This window comes from Mesoplodon mirus (genome assembly GCF_964341445.2).
Source record: "Mesoplodon mirus genome assembly, chromosome: 4".
Classification (NCBI taxonomy): Eukaryota; Metazoa; Chordata; class Mammalia; order Artiodactyla; family Ziphiidae; genus Mesoplodon; species Mesoplodon mirus.
Genome location: NC_138979.1, coordinates 145,732,112 through 145,758,480, shown reverse-complemented (window position 1 = coordinate 145,758,480; position 26,369 = coordinate 145,732,112). Strand labels below are relative to the sequence as shown.

Below are 26,369 nucleotides of genomic sequence, written 5' to 3'. Positions count from 1 at the left end.
GAACCCATCAATTGCAAATTAGGTATTTATTAAGGTTTTGCCAAACATTTGATAAATTCTTAATGATTAAGAATATAGTTTTATAGATAAAAATTGGTAGTTTAAATTCATTGGAATTAAAAGTTAGTGGATGTCAAGAGTGTTTTAAGTACCATGAGAAACTATGGCCATAAAATTTTAAGTTCAGAATGCAGTCATCAGGTGTAAAAACAAGATATAAATGAATAAAGAATTCTACTTAAAAACAACTGCCTGCTTGAAAGGAAATTTATTTCGATTAAAAAAAAAGATGACGCTATAAACAAAGTTTAAATTTACCTGATGGTCTTTGCAAAACTCAAAATTGCTTAATCTCTTACAATAAGTAATTCTTCACAATCATTTTTTTTAAAAAAAAACAGCTGTCTTGTTAGTCACCTTAGAGTAAAATTGCACATGGTAGAAAATGCCTCCAACTAGAAGACTCTGCCTTTATGACTTTTGTATGGGGGCTGTGCTTGCTATCACAATACCTGCAGGGTCTCTCTCCTGGTTGGGAGCCAAGAGGGTTTTTCATCCCTCAAGGGTTTTGAAGTGGGAGGGGGCTATAATAATGGGAGGTAGAGCCCACTAGACTGCTGATGAGCCTTCTTCTCTTCGTTTAGTCAAGGATGTGAAGAGTAACTATGCACCCCGTAAAATGCCAGGGCAGGGAAGGGGCTAAGAATATAGAAGAGGCATGAATATGATCATAATTTTAAGAAACTTATAATTTTAGTTAGCAGGAGTATAACTTCCTAGTATTATAGTAGTTGTATATCTATCTACTACTAGATTATGTGTTTTCTGACTTTGGACACTATGTCTTCAAATACAGCTCAAACATTTTTGATAGTTACGTAACCATGAATCACAGACTTTTGCAAAAGTATTGCAATTCAAATCAGAAGACACTTTTGGCCCTCAAGTCTGGCAGGAGGTGTAGAAATGTAAAACCAGCCAATTCGACAAAATGTGATAAGTGTTGTAAAATACCTAAAAGAATACAGGAGCAAGGTGACGGGATGAATGGTTCTGTTGGGGCTGCGGTGATGGTGGTAATAGCAGGGAAAGCCTCAGAATGTGAAGAGCATACAGGCGGGGAACAAGAGCAAACAGTATAAACATGAGGCTTGCAAAGGCAGGCTATGATTAGGAAAGGACTTCGTAATGATATGTTAGAGAATCAGAACTGGACACTCTGGGTAGATGTGAGGTTTGAGAGAGCTAGAGAGGAGTTAGGTCAGATTTGTATTTTTAAAAGTTCTCTGAGTTTGATGGATTGGAAGGGAAAGGGGAGCTACTGTTACGGTCCACAAAGAGAGGATCAATGCCTGAATTAGTCTTGCCACCTGATGATGGAAAGATGACCCCTCCCCCTGAAGCAGAGAGAAAAGAGAGCATGGGAGAGTGAGAGAGAGGTGTTAATGCTGAGATTTTTTTTTAGTTTAGGTTACTCACGTTTGTAGTCCTTAAAGTTTCAACATGTTATAAGTGCTCAAAAAGTTCCATGAAGTTAAAGACATGCTGATTTTAGTCACAGTTTTATCGTCAATGACTGGTATTTATTTTTATTTTTATTTTTGCGCCCTAAAATTAATTTATTCCAAGAGGAATCTCATTTTTATATTTCTAGTTTTAAAAAACCTACTTCGATGCAGTACAGAGGAACAGACTGGAGTAGGGAAAGCATGGACATGGAAAGAACAAGTTGCTACTGCACCAGTCTAGCTAGGTGAAAGAGAAGAGTGGCTTGAACTAAGGTGACAGAGAGTAGAAACGGAGGGAAGTGGGCAAATTTGAGAGCTATAAAGTAAGTAGAAGAGACAGGATCTGATGTCTCATTGGATAGGGAGGCAAGAGTGAGAGGATTAAGGTGACTTCCATTTATCTAGCTTGAGTAATTGGGTGGATGGTGCTTCTATTCAAGTGAATTACGAACAAACAGGGAACGGACAGGTTTGGGGGAAAAGATGAGTGCAGTCTTGCACATACAGAGTTTGAGGACTTACAAAATATGAAGAAATCCTCACTGAAATTTTAATATAAATGTCTGGAGTTAAGAAGAGACATAAGAGACATCTTTGATGCACATATAGATTTGGAGCCATTACATCATTTAGTTAGGAAGTAAACCAGAAAAAAATGTAATGTCATGTATGTCAGGTGATTTAAGAAGGTAGGCATGTCAAAGATGCTGAATACCTACTAAGGAGACAAATGAAATCATGACAAAAATTTGTTGGACTTAGCACAAAAATTTGTTGGAGGTCACTGGTGACCTCAGTTAAGTTGTTTTAGGCGTGGTGGAAGTACAAGATGCACTACAGTGAATTAAGAGTGAACGGGGGGCAGGGTGGTAGTGTCGGGAAATAGAACGGTGTATATACCTCTGAGCAATCTGGCCATAAGGTGGAGGGGTTGGTGGAAGGAATCTGGACAGGTTGCCAGAAGGTTGGAAGAGATGTAAGCATGTTTTTAAAAGCTGATAAGAAGGTTACAACAAAAAGGAATAGATTAAAGATGCTGGAAAGAAAAGAGATACTTCACAGTCTAAGACAAGAAAGAAGGGAAAGAGATCCAGAGCCTAAAAAGAGGGACTCATCTTACAGAAGAGGACAACATACTATCGATTGTACATTAAGGGAAGGAGAGCAGGCAGGTGGGGTTTAGAGCTGGCTCCCAATTTGAAGCTCCTAGTTTCTTTCCAAAGTGAGTGGAGTGGGGGTAGGGCTGCTGGTTTAATGGAGGAGATAATGATTAGATTACAGAAACTCAGAACTGACCAATAGTATTGAAGGCCCAGTGAAATTTGTTAATCATAAAATTTAGAGTGGTACCATTCTTCTCTGTTGTGTACACTTAAACAGAAAATTTCAGAAACCACGTCATGCCTAATATATTCGTTATGTGGTAAGACACAGTTTTATAATTTCACAAAACAGTTTACAAACAACCTGCCTATAACAAATTAGTAATTCCCCCCCCCCCATTTTAAAAGGTACATACATCTCACTTTCAGTCATCAAGCTGTGGTTCACATGCTATCAAATCTAAGGTTTTAAAATCAGTCTTACTACCACAACTATAAAATACCTTTTTCTATAAGTACATTAAAATGTAGGTGTATTTGTGTGTACAAATGTGCAATCCTCATTAATCTGATTAGGTGGAATCCGGGAGGATCCCACGTGCCGCGGAGCGGCTGGGCCCGTGAGCCATGGCCGCTGAGCCTGCGCGTCTGGAGCCTGTGCTCCACAACGGGAGAGGCCACAACAGTGAGAGGCCCGCGTACAGCAAAAAAAAAAAAAAAAAAAAAAAAAGAGCATTTCTTATAAAAATTCACTAAATTCTAATTTTCATTACTAAATATGAAATTAGAGGAGATTTTTGCAAGGGCCCAACATATAAGCCTGCCTATAGCAAACCAAAAGGATAAAAGAACTAAGATTAGTCAAATTCCCACCTGATATTCAGTCTTCTAAACATTCACCTATTTATTTTACCCTTAGACAACTCTCCTACATTCATCCAAAGTGAATATAAGTCAGGAGTAAATGAATACCTGACATCATTGTTTATGTTTACATGAACTTTTCAATCAATTTCAAAGCTCAAAAGGAAATTCAGTAATATCTTTTCTAATATAAAAATGTCCTAACAAAAGACATTTAAGTAATACCCACAAAAATATTCTCCAGAACGTTTTTCAATATAATTATCAATGATTTAAAATGTAGAGTCATCAATATAGGTAGGACCTACTTCCTGTCAGACTCTCAAGTCTCTTCCTACCCAGTAATAGTATGAAATATATTTCTTGTACTCAAATCCTGAACTACCAATGCTTAGGAATTCAAAATAATATTAAGTATAAAAGATGCTTCTCCACAGTAAATCTCAAATCTCCTTATTAAGGCTATGTTAGGGTACTCAAAGTATCAAATATAAAAACAATGTGCACTGCCCATTAGTACTGCAAAAGTATCTAACACTTGTATGATTCTACTGCATAAAATTTACAAACACCAAATGGCTGGCTAAAGTATTGTTACAGTGGTTTACAGAATATTATAAAAGATCTTTTTGATCATTGTCGAGCAACATCAAATCCTCATGGAAAGCATAGCATAATTACATTTTGGGAAGAATATGATCTGTAATGTAAATACAACAGCTTAGCCTCACTTATATAGTAAAGGCCTGTAATGACTAAGCCAGGTAGGCCCTGGCTTATCAAATTTTAATTCATTTTATACCATATCCATTTTTTTCCTTTGCTAAATATAGATTAAACTGCTTTTCAGTTTTACAATATATCAAATTTTTAAAAATTACTGTCCAAGACAGGTTAGAATGATTCAGCATCTAAATCTTAAATCCAAGAGCAAGAAATGCAGCTGATTTTTTTTTTTCTAAAGCAACCAAATCTCACTCAAGAAAATCTACTTGTACAGCCAGAGAAAAAGAGGAAATTAGTTTCTATTAGGTAATTCAATAAAGTGTATGCATGCAAATGAATATCTGAAAAATAGTTTTAAATAATCATATGATCAGTGACTACATTTTGCGATTGTGTTTTTTTTTTCTTTAGTAGATGAAAAGCATCTTGGTTCACTTAATTTTAACAGTTCATAATTTAAGTAATACATTTTAAGAAGATACTATCCTTACAAAGGTCCTTTCCTTTTTAAATTTCTTTACTTACTACCTGCAAACAATAGGTAACAGAGCTTGCCTCTGCTCTTCATTCTTTTTCACTAACATTTACTCACAGCTTAAATAGAACATTATGACTTTTACAAAATTAATAGCTATAATAAGACCACTATTTACTACTTACTATTTTACAGCCATACTCTCTACCCTTACTACACAGCCTTTTTAACCCTCTTTGTTTAAAATTTCAGGTTTTTTTGGGGGGTGGGGATCAGGGAAAATACATTTTGAAAGGGATACAAATTAAAAGTATTAGCAAAAATAAAGAGACTATGTATTTCAGTATTTGGTAATATAAGATCCTAACTTCAATGTTAATTTAAAAAAAAAAAAAAAGCAAAACCAGACTGCAACAGTTCACACCCTGAAAATGTGGCCTATTTACCCTGAAAACATATAATCTATAAATAAATACAGATAAAATACAAAAATCACATTTAATATTTAGACTTTAAATTCCCAATTTTTCCAAACTGTCATTATCATTTTCATTTCAAAATCTATCTTGTTTCAGAAAAATAGCCTTCATCCTCTGATATTCTAAAAATAGACTCCTACTGTCTTTTACATGAAACAATTACGCTTGGTTACGAGTCCTACCATATCAGCCAAATCATCAATACCTAAAATTCTTATTTAACCTAATTTTTGGCAATCAAAATGGTAATATATAAAAAAAATCTTACCTATATGCTGCATTTTCTTTCACATGTAAAATGGTTAGATTCCCCTTCTACTTAATCAGTACAGTATCTGAACATTTTTCAGTCTGACTTGCAATATTTGCTTTCCCTCTTAGGGCACAGCATCCGCAGGGTTATACAGCACTACTTACATTCTCTTCCACATAAAAATCAGACATTACATGAAAGGAAAAGAAAGACAGCCCATTTCAAAGCATCTGGCAAACCTCCATTGGCAACCCGCCAAGCCTCTGCAAAACCTTCCTGTCTTTCCGAGCATGCTCACTTAAAACCAACAGCACGTTACTATGGCAACTCTGTAGGCAGCCTGTAAGTATGAACCGCCATTCTGATTTCAGAGTGCAAAAAGCCAAATACTGCAGGGGAAGTAAAAGGGAAGAAATACCCTGTGCCCTATATCACATACAAGTACACTCATTTTGTTTCAAAAATTCTTATTTGTGTATGTAAAACAGAAACAAACACTCCACATTTTCCAAGCAAATCTTTTTCATGCTCAAATAGGTCTTTTTCAGTAAACTCATTCTCTTTGTCTACCCCGAAGCCCCTTTACCTCATAACAACCAAAACTATACTGGACAGTTTATCCCACTTCACAAAACACTGCTGAAAAAATAGACAGCAATATTCATGTAAGCAGTTATGCGGTACTTCATGAATGATTTCCTACAATTACATATACATTCTTAACAACACAGTGATATTACAAAGAAAACCATTAGCACCTATAAAATACAATCTAAATCTTTTCTATGATTTATCCAACTGCCAAATGAAATATTCTTCCATTTAGATAGGATTTTTTTAAATCCTCATTATCCTTGAGATACTGTGAAATGTCTGAAAGAGGTGAAATTTCAAAGTTAAGACAGACCAGACCTGTGTTCAAATCCCTGCTCTCCACATTTGAGCTGTGTCATCTTTGGAAAGTTATTTAATCTTTCTGACCCTCACTTTTCTCTTTAAAGTAGAATAATAACAGTTACTCCATCTGGCAATAATTTAAATGAGTTAACACATGTAATATACCTAAAAGTTACATTTCCTTCCTCCTTGGTAATTTGGAAAAGATGTTATAAAAAGAAAAAAAGTTTGCACTTGCTGCTCATTTAACCTGAAAAGTTCTTCTTTGTAATCTCTTACCCACTAAAAATTAGTTCTGATTTGCCCACTAAACTAAAAGCCAGAAAGCTCCCCCCTCCCCAAATAAAGCTGAGCTAGAAAAAGACAGCAACAAATAATATAAAGAATCTAAACACAGGGAAAATATATGAAGGTATTATTTTTAGAGTATTAAAATGTTTTCATATGTTACAAACATGAAATTTCACGTACCATCTCTTCTTCTTCCTTTTTGGCCTCCTTTTCCTTCTCTTCATCATTTTCTTCAGCTGGGCCAACTTCATCATCACTACTGGATGACTCAAGGATTTCACTTATATCCATTTTCCAATTATCAGGAACAACTCTAGTTTTTAAGAAGATGCTTGCTTTCTGCAGCCCTAAAAGTAAAAATGTACTTCAGCAGTTGTTACGGAATTAGCACCACAGAATAATACAAAGCCATGACATTCAGAGTCAGAAGATCTGGATTCAAATTCAGCTGTCATTTCTAAAATGATACAGTAAATTTGAACATATAAGTTATAATATTATATTAATGTTTACTTTTCTCTAGGGAATACTGCCAGAAATGTTAGTGATAAAACACACAAAGAATTAAGGTCAAATACTTTATCTAGATATTAAAAAAAGGCATTAAAGAAGAGTGGATATCAACTCTAAACAGTTAAAATGGCACCAGAAAATATTCAGTCTTGCTTTTGCCACTGAATTTGCCATTTAGAGTCATATCATGAAATAATAGGTTGATTCATCCTTATTTTACCTGGTTTAGCAGAGAGCTCAGATTCAGGTAGACTGAGAATGTCTACTTCCTTGATATCCTTTCTTGCTATAGAATAACTAATTATAGAGAAGAATAAATAGGAGGGAAACCATTATTAAATAAGAATTATCACTTAAAGAGTCACGTTAACACACAGAAAATATAAATCTCAAAATCAAAATTATTTTACCTATAAATTGTTTTAAGAAGACCATGTATATCCTAATCCTTAATAAAGGGCAAGAGGTAATATAGGCAAAGCTAATATCTTAATTCTAAAGATTCACATACTCAAAGCACACTAATTTGAGAGCCTCACATTTGTAATATTTCAATTTATGCAACTCTCTTACCTACAATATGGGGTAGTTTATACCAGCATGGTGTTTTCCTTATAGTGTCTATTTTGATCTTTCATATTTCTCAAATTTACTATTCAGTTCAGTATGAAAAATTTAATAGATGGTAACATTAAAATATTTTTATCATTGTAAGATATATTATGGTATCAAATTTTTCACAGAGAATCACAACTCAATAAATACATAATTTTACATTTTTTGGAAACAAAGCAAAGTTGAAGTGAAGGAAGGTTTCTAAAACTCTGACCTTTTTTAAAATTAATTTTTATTGGAGTTCAAAATCTGACTTTTAATCAGAAAAAAAGTCAAAATAATTATTGTAGTAATATAAATTCTATTAAAAGTAAATTTCGTGTTTTATAATATGAAATAGTACGCATAATAAAAATAAAGAATTTTTACATTTAGGGCTTCCCTGGTGGCTCAATGGTTAAGAATCTGCCTGCCAATGCAGGGGACACGGGTTCAAGCCCTGGTCCGGGAAGATCCCACATGCCGTGGAGCAATTAAGCCCATGCACCACAACGACTGAGCCTGGTCTCTAGAGCCCGTAAGCCACAACTGCTGAAGCCTGCACGCCTAGAGCCCTTGATCCACAACAAGAGAAGCAACCGCAATGAGAAGCCCGAGCACCGCAAAGAGTAGCCCCTGATCGCCACAATCAGAGAAAGCCCGCACACAGCAATGAAAACCCAACGCAGCCAAAAATAAATAAATAAATTAAATAAATTAAAAAAAGAATTCTTACAATTAAAGAGAAAATCAATACTATGTTTTATTTTAAAACTTTTTGAATATTATTCTCACATATTGTTGTTTAGTTTTTATATAAAAATTTTAGGGACTTCCCTGGTGGCGCAGTGGTTAAGAATCTGCCTGCCAATGCAGGGGACATGGGTTTGAGCCCTGGTCGGGGAAGATCCCACATGCCACGGAGCAACTAAGCCCATGCGCCACAGCAACTGAGCCTGCACTCTAGAGCCCGCGAGCCACAGCTACTGAGCCCACGTGCTGCAACTACTGAAGCCTGTGTGCCTAGAGCCCGTGCTCCGCAACAAGAGAAGCCACCGCAATGAGAAGCCCGCGCACCACAACGATGAGTAGCCCCCACTCGCCGCAACTGGAGAAAGCCCGCGCACAGCTACTTAAGACCCAATGCCGCCAAAAATAAAATAAATTTATTAAAAAAAATTTTTAAAAATAACCTACATTACAAAAAAGTCAAAACATATTAGGTAACAACTTCTCAGTTCATGAAATAATTAAACTTTAAAAATTAAAGTCTTGATTTCCATTTTTTTCTCCCAATGTAACACTATTAAGTGATTCATTACTCACAATTTAGAATCGATAAATGACCGAATTAAACATTGGTCTTTTTTCACTGTGATATCATCATTACAACTGGGAGATACTACCTGAAATATAAAATAAAAGCAAATTGATTACTACTTTCCCTACTCAAAGAAAGAATATATTTTTTAAAATAACAATTCTGGATCCCCTAACTTCTTGAAATGATTATATTTGACAAGAAATAGGTTCATTGTCAACAGCTTCCAAACCATAATAAATTACTTACAAAAGATTGCCTTATAATTTTTCTTTAGTATATTGGCTTTCTAGATATTTAATATACACAGTCATTAGATAATAAAATGAATAATTAATGAAATATAAACCATAATGTGACCACTTTAAAAATATTAGGATTTATTCTAAGCCAAATAATAACTCATTTACTGTCCAAAAAACAAAATGTATGATCTATGATGAAGACATGCCATATTATAATTTTTTTAAATGCACTTAAATCAGTATCAATTTTGAAATCTGGCTATTTGATTAAAATAAGCACCTAAGTTCCCATTCTTAACAAGGCATGTACAATTTTTAGTATTTAAACAAATCAGAGAAAATCTGAGTGAAGAACTTTTAAATTTCTTAACTTTTAAAAATAACAATGTCCTAACATTTGTAACTAACCAATCTCTGTATATTCTTTACAGAATTTAATATTTAAAAAACATTAAAGGCTACTAATAAATTGCTGAACTGTACCTGCTCAACATTAGCCCCTCTGTGGTAATCTAGCACCAACCACAGAACTTTATGCAATGATGGAAATGTTCTCTGTCGGCACTGACCAATATAGCAGCAATGAATCACATGGGGCTGAGCACCTGAAACGTGGCCAGTTCAACTGACTGAATTTTTAATTCTATTTAATATTAATTAAGTTACAATTTAAACTTAAATAGCCACACATGGCTCATGACTATCACATTAAACAGCGTTATGTCCAGACAATCAAAAATTCTTGGCAGTTGTATCAGCTGTTTTAACATCAGATGGTATTAAATGTTTTTTTTGTTTGTCTGTTTGTTAGGTGCTGGTGATTACTAGACTAATAATATAGTTGTGTCTGCCCTCAGGAGCTAACACTGAAATGGAAGGGTAAATACAAAAAGATATACAAAGAAAAACATAACGAAGGCTAAGTACAGTGATACCAACTAGGCATAAGATAAAATATCAATAAAAACACCTAGGAGGAAGATTTAACCAGACCTGGGAAGGGAAAATGTGTGGCAGCAAAGGCTTAAGGTAAGTCTTAAAGGATGAGTAGACAGAACCCAAGGCTTAATTACCTCACCTGTGAACCACTCTAATGGGCTCCAAATTGATTGCTATCACCTCCACTCCTTTCAACAACAACCCATCCACCATACCACTGTGTCATTAACATTCCTAAATATGCAGCTCAAATAATGTCACTCTTCTGCAAAATTCTATGCAGAACTATGTCCAGGTTCTTTAGATGAAATTTTAAAGACCCTTCTGCCCTCGATCCAAATTATTTCCCAGTCTTCTTTCCTATTATGCCCCTATTCACATCTAATATTTAGCCAAAATGGATTCCCAGAGCAGTTTCATGAACAAACCCCCTTCTTTCCTATTACTTATTCTGTTTCTTCTAAGAAAGTTCTCTAGTGAAGCTCTGCTAACTAACTTTAAATCCTTCAAGGCTCAGCTCAAAAGCTTCATGAAGGCTTTTTCTTTTTTTTTCTTTTTGGATTTCTTTCAAATAAATGCAAGGTCTCAGGACAAGAAGTCCTAATATTGAATGTATACTATTTTATATTACAGTTACTTGGATTATTCTCTGCAGTACACTAAAATCATCAAATGTAAGATTGACTCTTACACTGACTCTTACTCATCTTTTATTTTATCACCTGGGAAATGATAAACCTGTTGAGTAAATAAAGGCTTCTTTTTTTAATCTCTTGACAAATTATGACGTGAGTATTCTGAATCCAAACTCATTTATTTGTTGGCCTATACAACTGAAAGGTTCGAAGGATTTTCAGACTTTTCCTATGTGAAGTAAATCTACTACATAGGAATTGAGTAATGTATTTACATGAACATAGAAACCTAAAAAAAAAAAAAGGCCTCAGTTCTTTAAAGGAGTCTAACCTAATTTGGGAGGTATTTTGTGCCAAAATTATTATTAGAGATTTAACTGATATCAAAACTCAGAGAAGAAGGGGCATACTTATGTTAAAGTGGTTAGGGGAGAATCTGCAGGAAAGGCAGGACCTGAGCTGAGCCTTAAGACATATTTAAGAGGAGAGGAGTAGGAAGAAGAGAAAGGGGAGATAGGTATTACCAAGTACTATTGATTCCTCTTGTGAAGTAATTCTCTGGCCCATACCTTCTCATTCCTTTCCCAAGTAAGCAAAGGTCAGTTTTCTCTACCAACCCACCCAAGATTTGCCATTTCTAAAGCCTAGGTATATCCTTCCTTTCCCTAAAACTCTTTGTCCTATTCCAGTGTCTGCACCAAAAGTTTTTAAAATTACTATATAATATTTAACTACTACACAGTCTTTGAGATGTGTATAGTAAACTCCTTGAGGGCAATGTGTTATGTCTCATACCTCTTTCTTTTTTTCTTAAGGAGCTTAGAGCAAAGCTGAAGTCACTGCAAATCCTTAGTAAATACTAATTGATTTAAGGGGTAAAGGACTGGAGGAGTGAAGTGTCTTACACAGGGAGCAGTTAAGAAAGAGCCTAAATAGACAGCTTACACTGAAAATGAGAAACAAACTAAGAGCTAGGGATGACCACAGATATCCATCTAAAAATGCAGAATTGATTCATTAGGCAGAGTCAGTGCTGGTATTTTTTTTTTTGAGAATGGGACTATCATAATTAAATCAATGTTTTAAAATTTCTCTATAAAAGTTACTTCTAGAAAATAAGTCTGAATTTAATAAAGAAAGCATTCAGGCATCAAGTTAAGAGAAGCTGGTGGTAGGTACTATATATATCAGGTGAAAAAAGGTGATGGGAACAGAGTAAAAACAGACCACTGGACACATTTTGAAGGAAAAACTGACAGATCTCAATAAATACTTGGTTACAGAGAATTAAAGAAAGGAAATAACAAAAGAAGACAGTGAAGTATGTGGGACCTGAGTAGGATTGCTCAATTTTGCAATGAAGTCCAAACTAAATTTGTGTAACACTCTCAAAATATTTTAAATGCTTTCTTAAAATCCATGTTAAACAAATACTTTAAATGGTTAATTAACTCTGCAAAGAAACCATACTTACCAAAGCAGGATACCATTCACTCTTCTCAGATGTAGATACCACACTTACAACTTTTCCTAATAATTCATCATTGAGACGTCGCTTATCTTCATCTTCCTCTTCACTACTTTCTTCCTCTTTTTCATCTTCATTACTAAAAGTTAGAATAACTTTATCATGATCTTAACATCAACCATTTTTGATACAGTCATTACCCCAGGGTAGTACTCTCTTCATTCAAGTTGGAATTGAAGAAATGGATACTTCCCTAGCCCCAAAGAAGTAGTCCTGCGCTGTCCATGGTAACTCTGAGTCCACTTCACTAGATCAGTGAGGACCTGGACTTAGACTCTCATGCCAACCACTGGCTGGGACAGAAAAGTTGTATCACCAGGAAGTATTTACTGTGCCAAATACAGTTTAAGAGATTGCCCTTCCACTTTTTATGTATGCCAGGTTCCAGATAATATAACTCTAATTCTCCAACAGGTTAGGAAAAGATCTCACCAAACACATCAGGAGGTTTATTTAGATAACCTATCTGGATAACTAACCAATCAGACAAGGCCACAATGAGGAAAAATCTACAAAACAATTGGCCTGTACTCTTCAAAAATGTCACTGTCATGAAAAGACAAAAAAAGGCTGAGGAACTTTTCTAGATTAAAGGAGACTTAAGAATCACATAAACTAAATGCAATGCATGATCTTGGATTGAATCCTGGAATCAGGCGATGGTATAAAGGCTATTATTGGGACAACTGACAAAATCTGAAATATGTACTATATGTTATCAGATAATAGCATTCTATCAATGTTATCTATTCTGAATTTGATAACCATACTTTGATTATATAAGAGAATGTCCTTGTTCTTACATAAACTATTTAGGGGTAAGAAGTCATGATGCTTGCAACTTCCTCTTAAATGGTTCAGCCAATTAAAATTATTATTAAATAAAAAATAATTATAATACATGTACATAAAGACAGGAAATGATAAAGCAAATGTGTCAAAAAGTTTTAATAATTTAGTGAATCTGGATGATGAGTATATGGAAGTTTATTGTATTATTCTTACGATTTTTAAACTTGAAATGTTTTTGAAATAAAAAGGCTAAAAAAACACATATACGCACATAACACAGCAAAATAATCCTATCAATTAAGGAATTTGGCAAAGTAACTCAAAACAAAAATAGCCTTTTTTAAAAAGGGGTTGAGATCATTATTCCTATTACTTTGTCCAAGAATTAAGAACAAAGTCTACTCAGGGTAAAATGTCTAAAACAAGGATACAAGATGCTGTGGAAAGGTCACCCAAACAAATTTCACCACCGTAGAAAAACCACTTATTTAATGTTGTGATAACTGTAATGTTACTGGACATGAAAACACTCACACCGGCAGAGAGGACCTCCTTCCTCTGTTCGTCTTCTTTGCAATTACTGGAGTTCCAAAATGCTCTGGATTTGTTAATGGAAGCTGGTCAAGCGTCTCGATAAGAAACAGACAAATTAAATCACTTTTTGCTTCTACATTAGTAGCTGTTGTTCAATTTAAAAAGTCCATCCATGTTACCCTACCTCACTCTCAGCAAAATGTCTCTCTCCTTTTAAGCATAGTGAGGTACGTCTCAATGTTCTCTCATCACCATCATCAAACACTGCAATAGGCAGAAGATATCAGAGAATTTATGCACACTTATTGCTATTTACCTGGGGCTTAAGAACCATTATTTATTAGTTACGCTTCAAAACCTTTTAAAATATACACATATTGGGCCTCCCTGGTGGCACAGTGGTTGAGAGTCCGCCTGCCGATGCAGGGGATGCGGGTTCGTGCCCCGGTCTGGTAGGATCCCATGTGCCGCGGAGCGGCTGGGCCCGTGAGCCATGGCCGCTGGGCCTGTGTGTCCGGAGCCTGTGCTCCGCAACGGGAGAGGCCACAACAGTGAGAGGCCCGCGTACAGCAAAAAAAAAAAAAAAAAATATATATATATATATATATACACATATTTTTCATTCTATAGATACCAAACAAACACAGGTTAATGGCTGCCCCAAACTGCTTAAGTGTCTCCATTCACTTTTTCAATCTCTATCACTACAGAACGACCTTCTTAAACCATTAGCAACCTAGTCAAAGCACAGATAGTAAATTACCTTTAATCTTAGAAAGAACGAGCAAAAACCTGGTTTAAAAAAAAGAAGTATCATGGGTTTTTTCGCAACAGTTATCAATGGAGTATCTCTAATGTCCAGAAACTGTCTGACTGCTCGTAATGCTGTTGGTTCACTCTACTTCTACTTATTTGCATGATAACCTAATATAACAGAAGTGCTGGCTGCCAAATTCTAAAGTCGTAAGATTCAACTTGTTTCTTTTGCTAGAGGAGGATGCAAGAAGTTTAGAAATAAAAGTTGAAACACCAGAAAGAAGAAAATTTTTTTAATTCTAAAAAATAAGTCGTAATTGCACAGAAGCTTTCTCAAGTTTTTATTTCTACTACATTTAAAAGAAATCACACTACTTGGAAACTGTGTAAATATTTCAAGAAAATGGGGGCAAGGAATTGAACAATTTACCACCAATGCTCTTCATATACCTAGCTCTATAAATTATTTTGATAATTTGATAGGTTTAATTTTCCAGAAAGGTACTGATTTTACCATCTAATATTCAAAGAAAATTTTCTCAGAAGATACCTGACACCCAGCTTTATGAAAAAATAAAATACAAGAAGACAGAATCCTTACCTCTGATACTTAAAATACATATACACATCAACAAATGTTTATATATATTATGGAAAAAGCATATATACAGGAAAGCATACAAAAACAAAAGGGATTATTATTTTAAGATTTAATCCTAATTTTTATAATTCTACATGTTTTTCAATTTTTTAATGTTTTTCCAATTTAACAGAATAGATTGTTAAGAAAGGAAAATTCTATATTATCTTGATTTAATATCTTAAAATCTTTACCTTGTTACCTATATAATTACAATCCTGAATTTTTTTTAAAGGGCTGCTTTATTAGCAAAAACTTTGCCTTTGAATCATAAACTTTTTTCATGGTAGAAACTTAACTATGTAAGCGTACTCAACTTCTTCAATATTTATCCACCTCAGTCAGTTCCTTCTCTTAGACTAAAGACACCTAGTTCAGATTCTCTTACATGCAGGAGACAATGCAGAGAATATTAAAAGCTCCTGATGCACATATTTAAAGAACCATAATAATTCCGCAAAATCATCTGTGTTATACACTGTCAATGATGCAGAAATTAATGACCACCTGCAGACACAATGACAGGATAAAACACAACATCCTCCAACAATTACATCACTAATCTACACTTGATTAACACTGGTTTAAACATTTGTATCACAATTATGATTTATATGGTGTCATCGAGTCTGATAAATAAACCACTGCTCTTCGAAAAATTCAAAATCATGAAATTATCATACCAAACTTAAAATAATTTTTCATGTTATTATTAATGTCCATTAAGTATGCTAAAGAATAAAACTTAAAAGTTCCAATTTTCCTTAATGCCTACAATACCAAAGATGGTGACACTGGACACACACATATACACTATATACACCACATTTAAGTGGTGGAGATGTGGGGAAAGAAAATGAGAATATAAGACAAATGACTAATATCAAATTTATGAAACAAAATCTTTTCCACAATATTTTATTATTAATCAATGGCAGCCCCAAATCAAAATGCTCTGATGAGAAATTTCAACAATTTAACATTCTGAGTTCTTGTTTTTCTAAAATATTCACCTTGAAATATACCAGATTTTTGAAGGAAGAAAATAATCTCACTTCAACACAATTTTACCATGGTTAGAAATAAGGTAAGGACCAAAGTCAACTGTGGTACAAATAACCCTTTTACATTTTTTCACAGGAACCGAACCCCTTCCAACTTCAAATGAACAAAGAGAAACAGAATTTTCTCTGTTTCTCTTAAAAAATTTTTTAAAGAATTTTTTAATTCATAAAACTATACAAAGGTATGTATTTGAGTACTTTATACAAGCTTGTTGAGCCATATAACTTCTCAAGATTTTCTGAAAGACAAACAGAAAATGTAACAACATAGTGGACCTATTTAATCATGACATCCCTGATTATCAAAATCATTAAGAAGTTCCATCTAGGGCTTCCCTGGTGGCGCAGTGGTTAAGAATCCGCCTGCCAATGCAGGGGACATCGAATCGAGCCCTGGGCCGGGACGATCCCGCATGCCGCGTAGCAACTAAGCCCGTGCGCCACAACTACTGAGCCTGTGTTCTAGAGCTCACAAGCCACAACTACTGAAACCCGCGTGCCTAGAGCCCATGCTCTGCAACAAGAGAAGCCACAGCAATGAGAAGCCCGCACACTGCAAGGAAGACCCAACACAGCCAAAAATAAATAAATAAATAAAATTTATTTTAAAAAAGTTTCCTCTAGGGAATTCCCTGGCAGTTCAGTGGTTAGGACTCTGCACTCTCACTGCTAAGGGCCCAGGTTCAATCCCAGGTCGGGGAACTAAGATCTCACATGCCATGAGGTGCAGCCAAAAAAAAATAAGTTTCCTCTATAACTTCCATGTTAGAAATATCATCTTAAAGAACACATAATTTGAAGGCATTGAACACTGACTCTGGCATTTTGATAAGAGTTAAATAATTAACTGGTGTGTGTATATTAAGCTTATTTTTGGTTCAAGGTGTATACTACAGCATGACAAGAGAAAAAAAGTCAGAGTATAAGGATTTAGTAATTATAAGATATGAAATGTCTTATACTTGCCAAAAATGGCACTTGAATAGATCACTCACTGAGTGCAAGAGACCAGATACTACAAAAGTTGTATCTCTGTTAGTATATTACATATAAATTCTAAAACCTAATTTGAGGACAATGACAAAGCTAAGACTCTCTCTATAACATTAATCATACTAGATAAAATCATGCTAATGGAAACAAATATACAAAGCCTGACCCTAAACTGTTAGAATTGAAAGAAACAAAAGTAACAGGGATCTAATCTAACTACTAAATACAAAAGATTTACCTGTTATCATAGCACTGTTACGATGCTGGAGAATAATAAGATAATAACAACAGTAAATTAACTTTATCTATCCAAAGGTACAATTGGCTATTACTTATTAAGCTTCTACTATGCCCTGATCCTCACAGCAGCCTCTACAGGGTCGGAATCACTATCTTCCTTTTATAGATAAAGAAATTGAGAATTAGAAGGTTCATCTATGAGCTACAATTTAGTTAAGGGGGGATCAAAATGAATTAACAGGTAAGAAACAGAGGTATAACATGAACACTGGGAAGAGAGTTAAGAATTCTGACTTGATAAACAACAAGGTCCTACTGTATAGAACAGGGAACTATATTCAATATCCTGTGATAAGCCATAATAGAAAAGAATATGAAAAAGAATGTATACATATGTATAACTGAATCACTTTGCTATACAGCAGAAATTAATACAACACCGTAAATCAACTATATTTCAATAATAAAAATTAATTTTTTTAAAACCCTCAAACTTTATCTTGTTAATAAACAAAAAGTAGACAAAAAAAAGAATTCTGACTTGGTGAAAATAAGTATTATTGTTATATCTGTTTATACCGGTAACGATTAACAAAACATTTCACGTGATACAATAAAAGCTTTAAAATTAAAAATATATGCATACCCTAGGTAAAACCAATAGTTCTGTTGCTCATAAAATCATCTGTGATAACTACAGAAGCCCCTCAGCAGCTAAGATCAAAAACTTCAGGAATCTGGAAATTTAAGAAATTAACATTCAAATGTATAATTATGTTAACAAAATATCATGAGAATGTTAAGTCTTACAGAAGGCTATTTAAACAATGGGTTAAAGCCTATCACAGGACTAGACAGACTTGTTACTTAGTACTTTTTTTCTTAATGAATGCTTTTCTAGTCAGGGGAATAACCACTTGGATTTGAAAACATTTTCTGGTTGATTCTGGTTATAACAACATTCGTCATATGCAGTTCTAATCAAATTAAAAGCCTTATAAGCCTACAGCACATTCTACAAAAGTCAGTCCATTCACCAGGTTAATGTAACCCTCCTCTACTCTTTTAACTTAGAATTTCCATGAGATCTGATAAAACTGACGTGCAAAATAAGAAGATATGAAAAAAATCCAGAAACTTAAAAAGCATGTCACAAAAATATATCAGTGATTGAAAAGATTTTACTGTTAAACTTGATATATGATGTGTTTACATACATTTACATATAAATTATTTAAATTAAAAGCAACTTTCTCCTTTACATTTTTCTTATTTTTCAAATACAATGTGTTATTTTCATATTCTAACAAAGCAAAAGAAGAACAGTTTTAGAATGTCTTACTGACAGTTATATTTGTCAGGAATTAAAGACAACATTCAAGTGGAGATATGAATTCTAATCCCAATTTTGGTATCTTCTGAATGGCTGGACAGATAGCAATACACTTCCATACATTACAGGTTCCTTATCTTTAATGCAAGGAAAAGAACTGCCAAATGAATAAACTGCTAGGAAGCATTGTTTTATGATAGGAAGGGGAAATATTTCAAAGTCTCAAAAAACTTAAAAATCCATGAACTGGTGCTATTTATTGTTCAACATTGGAGAGCAAGGTATTATTAGATTTTTTTTGAGTTACATTAGATCCATAATCTTTTTCAAAATTGGTCATTCAGCTATAATATGAAAAATTAATACCTATATTATATAAGGAGTTAATAACAGTTCCTCAGATAACTTTTGATCACTGATAATTATAACTCCTATTTAATCCAAATCAGCAGTATGTTACCCCCTTTTGTTTCATTTTTAAGAGCCTGACATAATTTCAAGTTCTTTTATTTATTTTTTTTTTATTTTATTTTTTTTTGCGGTATGCGGGCCTCTCACTGCTGTGGCCTCTCCCGTTGCGGAGCACAGGCTCCGGACGCGCGGGCTCAGCGGCCATGGCTCACGGGCCAAGCCGCTCCGCGGCATGTGGGATCTTCCCGGACCGGGGCACGAACCCGTGTCCCCTGCATTGGCAGGCGGACTCTCAACCACTGCGCCACCAGGGAAGCCCTCAAGTTCTTTTAAAATCAAAAAACATCGAGACCATTAACAATACTTTGAATACTTTCTGATTCTACCTATATAACACTTTGCTAGGAATTAGAAATCAATAAAAATTCCAGAAAAGAGCAATTAAGTAGTCACTCAATTAAAGAGAATTATAGAAAGTTCGTGACCTGTGAGAGATTACACATTTTATTTTGCCATCTTTTAATAAGGATCATTCTTTATGTGGCCTACATCCTTCAACACCTAAACATTCTTTACAGCAGAGTGCTATACTGAGTGTGCTTAAGAGAACAGTGCCTCTTAACATCTTAAAATTTTTTGGTCACTGTCTCTCATTACACAGATGCAAAAATCTTAAGTATTTTGGATTCTTCTCCCCTAACTAGTCTGTGTTTCTACAAATGTGGTCCGTTTTTCTAAGTGTGTACTAACTTCATTAGATTCAGCCAATGTGCTTATAAAAAGAAAGATTCTTGGGTTGCCATCCCAGACGTACTAAATTAGAGATTTGGGGTCCTCAAATCCTTGTTTTTTCAAATGAGCACCAAGTGATTCTTATGTACACTAGTGCTTAATATATGAACCATATGCAATTAAGATTCTAAGCTCTTTGAGAACAAGAATTATACAATTTCTTCTGTTATTATCTATCAAAGAAAATCACCACAGAGAATGCTCAGTAGCAACTAGTTTTCATCAATACTAAAGTGCCATTCATGTAAAGGACAGAGATTGCTATTCATAACTGAAGGATTATTCTGGGGTGCAGAAAATCCAAAATGTGAAAACCTGAAAAGTACTGCTGCTGCAGAAGTGTAAGCATTACATCAGTAAAACTTCACAAGTATTGTGAATGTAACCTTGATATTGGGCACCAAATAGGATGCATGTTAGTATTCAAACATGCATCATATTATTTCCCATGATTCTGCACACATCAACTCCTGTCATTTTTACCACTGCTTTGTTTAATATAGCAAAATTGTATCCATTTAAAATCTAAGAGTGAATTTTAAGCTTTGTTTTTAAATCTCTAACAACTATCAACAGTCACTATTAAGCCTCCTAAAAATATATAGTTCAGAATAATAGCACCATTGTGAACCAACACCAACTTGTAGGAGGTCTAAGAATAAAAATGGTTAGAAAATATTAGGTACATACAGCACATTGCTACTACTAATAGAAGCCACAGAGTAAGACACAGGAAGTACAATTTTCAACCAAAGCGTGTTCTTCACAGCTTTGAGCATCAACTACAGATGAATGATGTTTACCCAAGGCAACAAATCAAGTAAACTAAAAATAAACCTAAAGGGTCATTTCTTTACCTTCTGCAAGGAAACCACAACACTATAATCACATCTTTTATACCAAGACATAAATGTAAAAACCAAATAATGCTATAGACGTTCAGTGTAAAGCCAACAATTGGATGTTATCCACAGGACTGTGTAGTCTGAAAGTAATCAGAGGAGACTTGGAAATCTTAATTATTGCTATTCTCATCAACATAATGACAGGAACAATATAAGTACTACATTTAGGTTTTCATTTACCTGCACTGTGACACTTGTTGCTACTCACTACAGTAAAGTTTTTTAAAGCCAGTATAAGCTTATGCATGAAATGTTAAGAATGAATTCACATTAGCAGCATATATATCTTTTGTGAAAGGTGTTACTAAGAGAGTCCTGACTGCATTGAAAATCAAAAACTAAGCTATGATCACCTAGGCTTGAATCTACTCTGGCCCAAATTTTTTTAGTTTGTAAATTCTGTGGTAATATCTATGGTACCTTTATATAAAATAGGCAGCAATACAATAAAAGACTGCAACTATGCAATTTTAATTGTAATTCCAGAAAAAGTTTAAAAGTCTGAAAACTTACAATACTAAGTTGTATTGACTTTTCTAACGGAAGAAAAATAACCATATAATTTAACTTTCTTGAAGGGAAATATCAAGATAACCTAAAAAAGAAGTACATTCTTGGATGAAATAGCCATAAGTGGCCAAGTTACTATAAAGAGATAATTAGGGTTTTTTTCTTACCATCAGGGTGTCATTAAAATTTTAGCTATCTATATCAAGTAAACTGACAGGAAAGAATACATATTTCTCTGCCAAGGTAATGATTCAATGAATTTACAAAACAGAGAGATAGATACGAAACCCACAAATTAAATCCTCTATATTAAATTACCTAACTACCTACCCACAGTATACCAACTAGCATCTGTCAACTTGCTGATAACAGCTTCCTGAAAGGATCCATCAGATGTCCTTGTTTCAACAATGGCTCCAACCTAAAACAAAAAATCCAAATTTCATCACCAAATTTAAACAAACAAACCAAATCACTCATACCAACTATATGACCTGGGTTAAAAAAATGTATCTATTTATGGTAATTCTACCTTACATTGGCTTAGATCTTTATCATTTATAGTGTTCATACATTTACCATGCAATTCAAGTCTCAAAATGCTTAGGCTTAAATAAGATAGCTATTATTACCCCTATTTTACATGTTGAAAATTGTGGTTTAGGAAGAGAGAATAATTTGCAAGGAGTCCAGGATGAGAACCCAGTCTTTCAAGTCTCATTTCAGAGCTTTTTTTACTACATGATACTGCCTTCAAGAAAATTGTGGAATGTAAGAACCAAAAAACCATAGGACAGCAAAAACAGCTTCAATTTTCTTTCATGTAAATATTGAATATTGGATTCAGCATATTTATTTAAGGGACCTTTTAGATAAAGGTTCACCTGGAGAGTGAGGGATGGACCAGCTGACCTTCTTTCAGCTTCCAGACCTTTGTATATCAGATATTAACCGAAGTGGTACTCTGACATAACAAAGATTTATAACATAAACAAATGGCCAGAAATGGCTGGAAAACATAATGTAGGTATTCATTAAATTGAACTATTAAGTCAACATAGTTTACTTGGTAAGTTAGAAAAACAGAAGATTCAGACTTATGATACTGGTATATTACACTTATCAAGCTAAACATCTGTGGCAACCATATGAAAAACAAAATGTAGTATTCAGTCCAAGAATTCAAAACAAAAGGTAGCTGAAACTCATGTTCACATATATTAAATTACCCTTCTGTAAGATGTTTAACATTCTTTAACTAACGAAACAGCCATTGTAATATCATAATTTATACTAACTCTACAACACCTTATTTGTATTTTTGTTTTCTGATTAACATTTTTTAACATTTTAAAAGTGTATCTACAAATATAAAATCCAATAAATCACTGTATGAATTTATGATTCATCATTTCAGATTGTAAACTGTACAAAATACGTACTCTTAAAGGACCCTTTACTTGGTCATCTTGCACCAATTGTGTAGTATTATCCTGTTTCAGGAGTACCTAAAAAACATTTTTGCACAATAGTTTGCATGTTACTTTTAAAACAGTACATTTATGGTAATACTGTAACAAAAATGTCTTTATACTTTCTTAGCATCCTTAGCATCTTAGCATCCTCTGGTATAATACTTATTCCATTGTATTTATGTTTATTGTCTCTCTCATTAACTGTGAGCTCCTTGAGGGCTAGAGTCCTCCTCACTATATCCCCAGCAGTTAGCAAGTGTTAATACACATTACAGGCACTTAATAAATGTTTGCTGAATTAACTATAGAAGGTTTATAATCTGTAGTAATTATTGTAAAACCTTAAAATTGCCTTCATTGCTTTTTATCAACTAGTCATAAAGGTTCTGTCACCAAGTATATTTAAAAAAAAACAGCATCAAACTTTATTGCCTACATGCAAGGTAAACAAATTAAAACCAGAAGTCTTCTGGTCCTTTATAAAGTAAACCTAAATAATAATCTGATATGCAATTCAGTCACAAATAAGTGCTCCCTTCTACTACAGATCCTCCCACATATATAAGGTAACTTGCTCTATTAAGAGAGAGGGAGAATGGGAGAGGGAGACGGAAAGGGAGCATGTACCCAAATAAGGGGAAACTTCAAATTCTAGGTTACTTATGTATAAGACCTCCCCAGACAATCATTGTATTGATTTTAAATTAATTAATCTACAAAGAGCCACAATATTAACAAAACGTTAAAATTCTCAAAGAATTCCAAGTAAATATTTAGTAAGGAAATCCTGTATAGCTGACATAGTAAAAAGGCTATATGAAACAAGGAAGAAATGAATGTCAAACGATATCCTAAGAATACTCGAAGTTTCACCAGCAGATGGAAGTTTAAACAGAAAGTTTATAATAATCATAGACAAATCTATTTGTCTACCACACAAATCACACTCCTCTAGTTTAATGGTTCTCAAACTTCAACATTCATCAGAAACACCTGAAGGGCTTGTTATAACACAATCATAGGACCCCATCCTCAGCGTTTCTGACAGTTTGTCTGGGGTGGGGGCCTGAGAATTTGCATTTTAAACCAGTTCTCAGGTGAGACTGATGCTGCTGGTCCTGGGTCCACTGTTCACTTATTCATTCAACACATTCTGAGCACCCCCTGTTTATAAGGCACTGGTCTAGGTATTGCGAACAGAACAAGGCAAACATTTCCTCCTTCCAGGGTGCTTAATTTTTGTAGGAAAGGATCACATATGTAAGTGAAAAGCAAATTGCAAAACTGAAAGTACAGAATGATCCAATGATAATAATAACAAGGATTAAGATGCTTTTAATCCTTCAGTACTTTTCTGTACTTCCAAATATTGTACAGCAATCAATAACATTTTTTCTGGTCACAAAAGCATCTTAAAATTATCTTAAGATAAAATTCTTAAGTCATTTTTATCGCTGTCTTGAAATGATAATTCCCACTGTTTTGTTTGTAGTAATCTATTGTTTTTTCTAATCACTTGAAATCATCGCTACCTGAATAATATGAAAGGAGAGAAAATAGCTTATAGCCTAAGTAAGCATGCTACCGCAAACAGGAAAGATCCAAATGATGGGAAGTATCATGAGTATGGTATTTCATGGAAGCACTTGGAATAATTTCTCATCTTGAGTTCTTTATTTCCAATTCTTAATGTGCTTTTCCTATAGTTTTGTATATAACAGTGCTTTCACATAGTAATGATTCACGAAGTGAAGTAATAGTTCGATAAATAAAATGTTGATTTGCAGTCTCCTAATTCCATCCCTAATTCTCTTCAATCGAGTTAATAAAGCTGTTGCATTAAAAAAAAAATTACCTTAACTTTTACCAGCCTTTTCACAGTCTTAATTTTTGCCTCACAGAAGGCACCTCGGTACTTGGCACTGACATCAGTTCCCACTGTCAGGTAGGCAGGCTCATCCGCCGCCTGATGAAAGGAACATACAATATGAATGTCACTACTATTTTCCCCTACTCCAACCCCAAGTCTCATCAAAAGGTTCTGTATTTCAAGTAATAAGAACATTAACATTATTTGCTTATTAATATTATTGATAATTTGAAAAATACCCCTAAAGCAAATACTTTATTAGCAATCCTTTACTTTATAAACTATATCCTGAAAACATAAAACAATTTAAATTGTAACTAGAAAGTATAAGTAGGAAATATAATGTTTTTTCATTCAGGTACAAAATGATTCAACAGTTTTATGATATATTTAAGAAATGAAAAAATTTAAAAATCCAGAAAAGGTATATTTATTTTAAGTGTCTCATAAAACTTTAAGTTAGTCAGTTATGGCCTCCTGAAATTTTGTTTTCAAATTAAAAGAAATATTGCTATTAAAATTAACACTAACAAATACATAATTAAATGTTTATTAATATAGCTACATAAAGGCAACTGTTTTTGGATACACAATAACTGTACAGATAATAAATGAAGCCAACCCATTTGATAAGGAGAGCATTATTTAGAAAAATCATTGGCTAAATGCTGCATTTTAAAGCTTTAAATCTAAATTAACTGATGAATGCAGAGATGTGAACTGAGGGTAGCCGTATCTAGTTTATCAACACTAATCTTCTTGGTATATTTAAAAAAAAAAGTTTCACAAAGAAATATCTACTTTTAGCAAATGGCCGTGATCAGAATGATACATGGAAAGATGTGAGAAATTTAACTCCACCATTCATTTTAATCTTGACAGTAACAGAATGATTGCTATCTCAATCTGTCATTTTACGAATATTTTCCAAAAGTTAAGTATATTCATACAAGCTCAACTCAACAATGCTAAGTGCAAAGGTGACAGTGTACACTTTAGAGAAATACTTTCAAGTAGAAAATGATTTTTCATTAAGTTTTCCCAACTAACATTAAAGAAGGTACACTGTCACTTCAAGGAAATAGGAAAGCAAGAGGAAGTTTGGGAAAATCTTGTATTTCAGAGCTTAATACACTGAAACAGTAAATGAGTAAGGAATCAAGTTTAAAGTCAGTGCATTTATGAATAATGCAAATTGAAGAGAAATACTTTTTGCAAATAAATATCTGACCTGAAACATTCAATGCCACAGAACTGCAGGATGTTATACCTTCCTTTCCCTTTAAACATCACATATGATGTTTGCAATATTAGTTGTCTTCAGGAGAATTTTTTTTAGGTTGGATATACATTTAAAATATTTACTATAAGGACTGAACTAAAATTAAGTATTATTAGTTATAATAATAATATATAATAATACTTAGTTTTAGTTCACCTTCAAATATTTTACCCACAAAATTTCACTTTATCCCCAGAAGAAATGGTATCTCCCTTACACAATCCACACATTCCTTCCTTAGAAAATCGCATTGGCACTGGGGAAGAAAAAAAAAAAAATCAAAAAATCCCCCAAAGAACCAAAGCAGGACAAAAGCTTTACTTCTGCAAAGGTCGCTGCTGCCAACACAGGAAGTGTTTAAAAATACTAGCCCAATGGACAACAATGGAAAGGCTGCAGCA

General features: G+C 33.9%; 1 protein-coding gene across 2 annotated transcripts in view; it reads right to left on the bottom strand.

Moving 5' to 3' along the window:
- The window catches only part of ARID4A (AT-rich interaction domain 4A), a 57,784-nt gene that overhangs the window by 29,919 nt on the left and 1,496 nt on the right, over positions 1 to 26,369 (bottom strand). For both annotated transcript variants that reach the window (XM_082618649.1, XM_082618650.1), the window contains exons 3-11: positions 24,672 to 24,782; positions 22,784 to 22,849; positions 21,672 to 21,762; positions 13,882 to 13,961; positions 13,698 to 13,792; positions 12,318 to 12,450; positions 9,030 to 9,109; positions 7,330 to 7,406; positions 6,777 to 6,943 (exon numbers count right to left, since the gene is read on the bottom strand). In XM_082618649.1, coding sequence (XP_082474775.1) covers positions 6,777 to 6,943; positions 7,330 to 7,406; positions 9,030 to 9,109; positions 12,318 to 12,450; positions 13,698 to 13,792; positions 13,882 to 13,961; positions 21,672 to 21,762; positions 22,784 to 22,849; positions 24,672 to 24,782 — 900 coding nt within the window. The remainder of the gene's footprint in view (positions 1 to 6,776; positions 6,944 to 7,329; positions 7,407 to 9,029; positions 9,110 to 12,317; positions 12,451 to 13,697; positions 13,793 to 13,881; positions 13,962 to 21,671; positions 21,763 to 22,783; positions 22,850 to 24,671; positions 24,783 to 26,369) is intronic.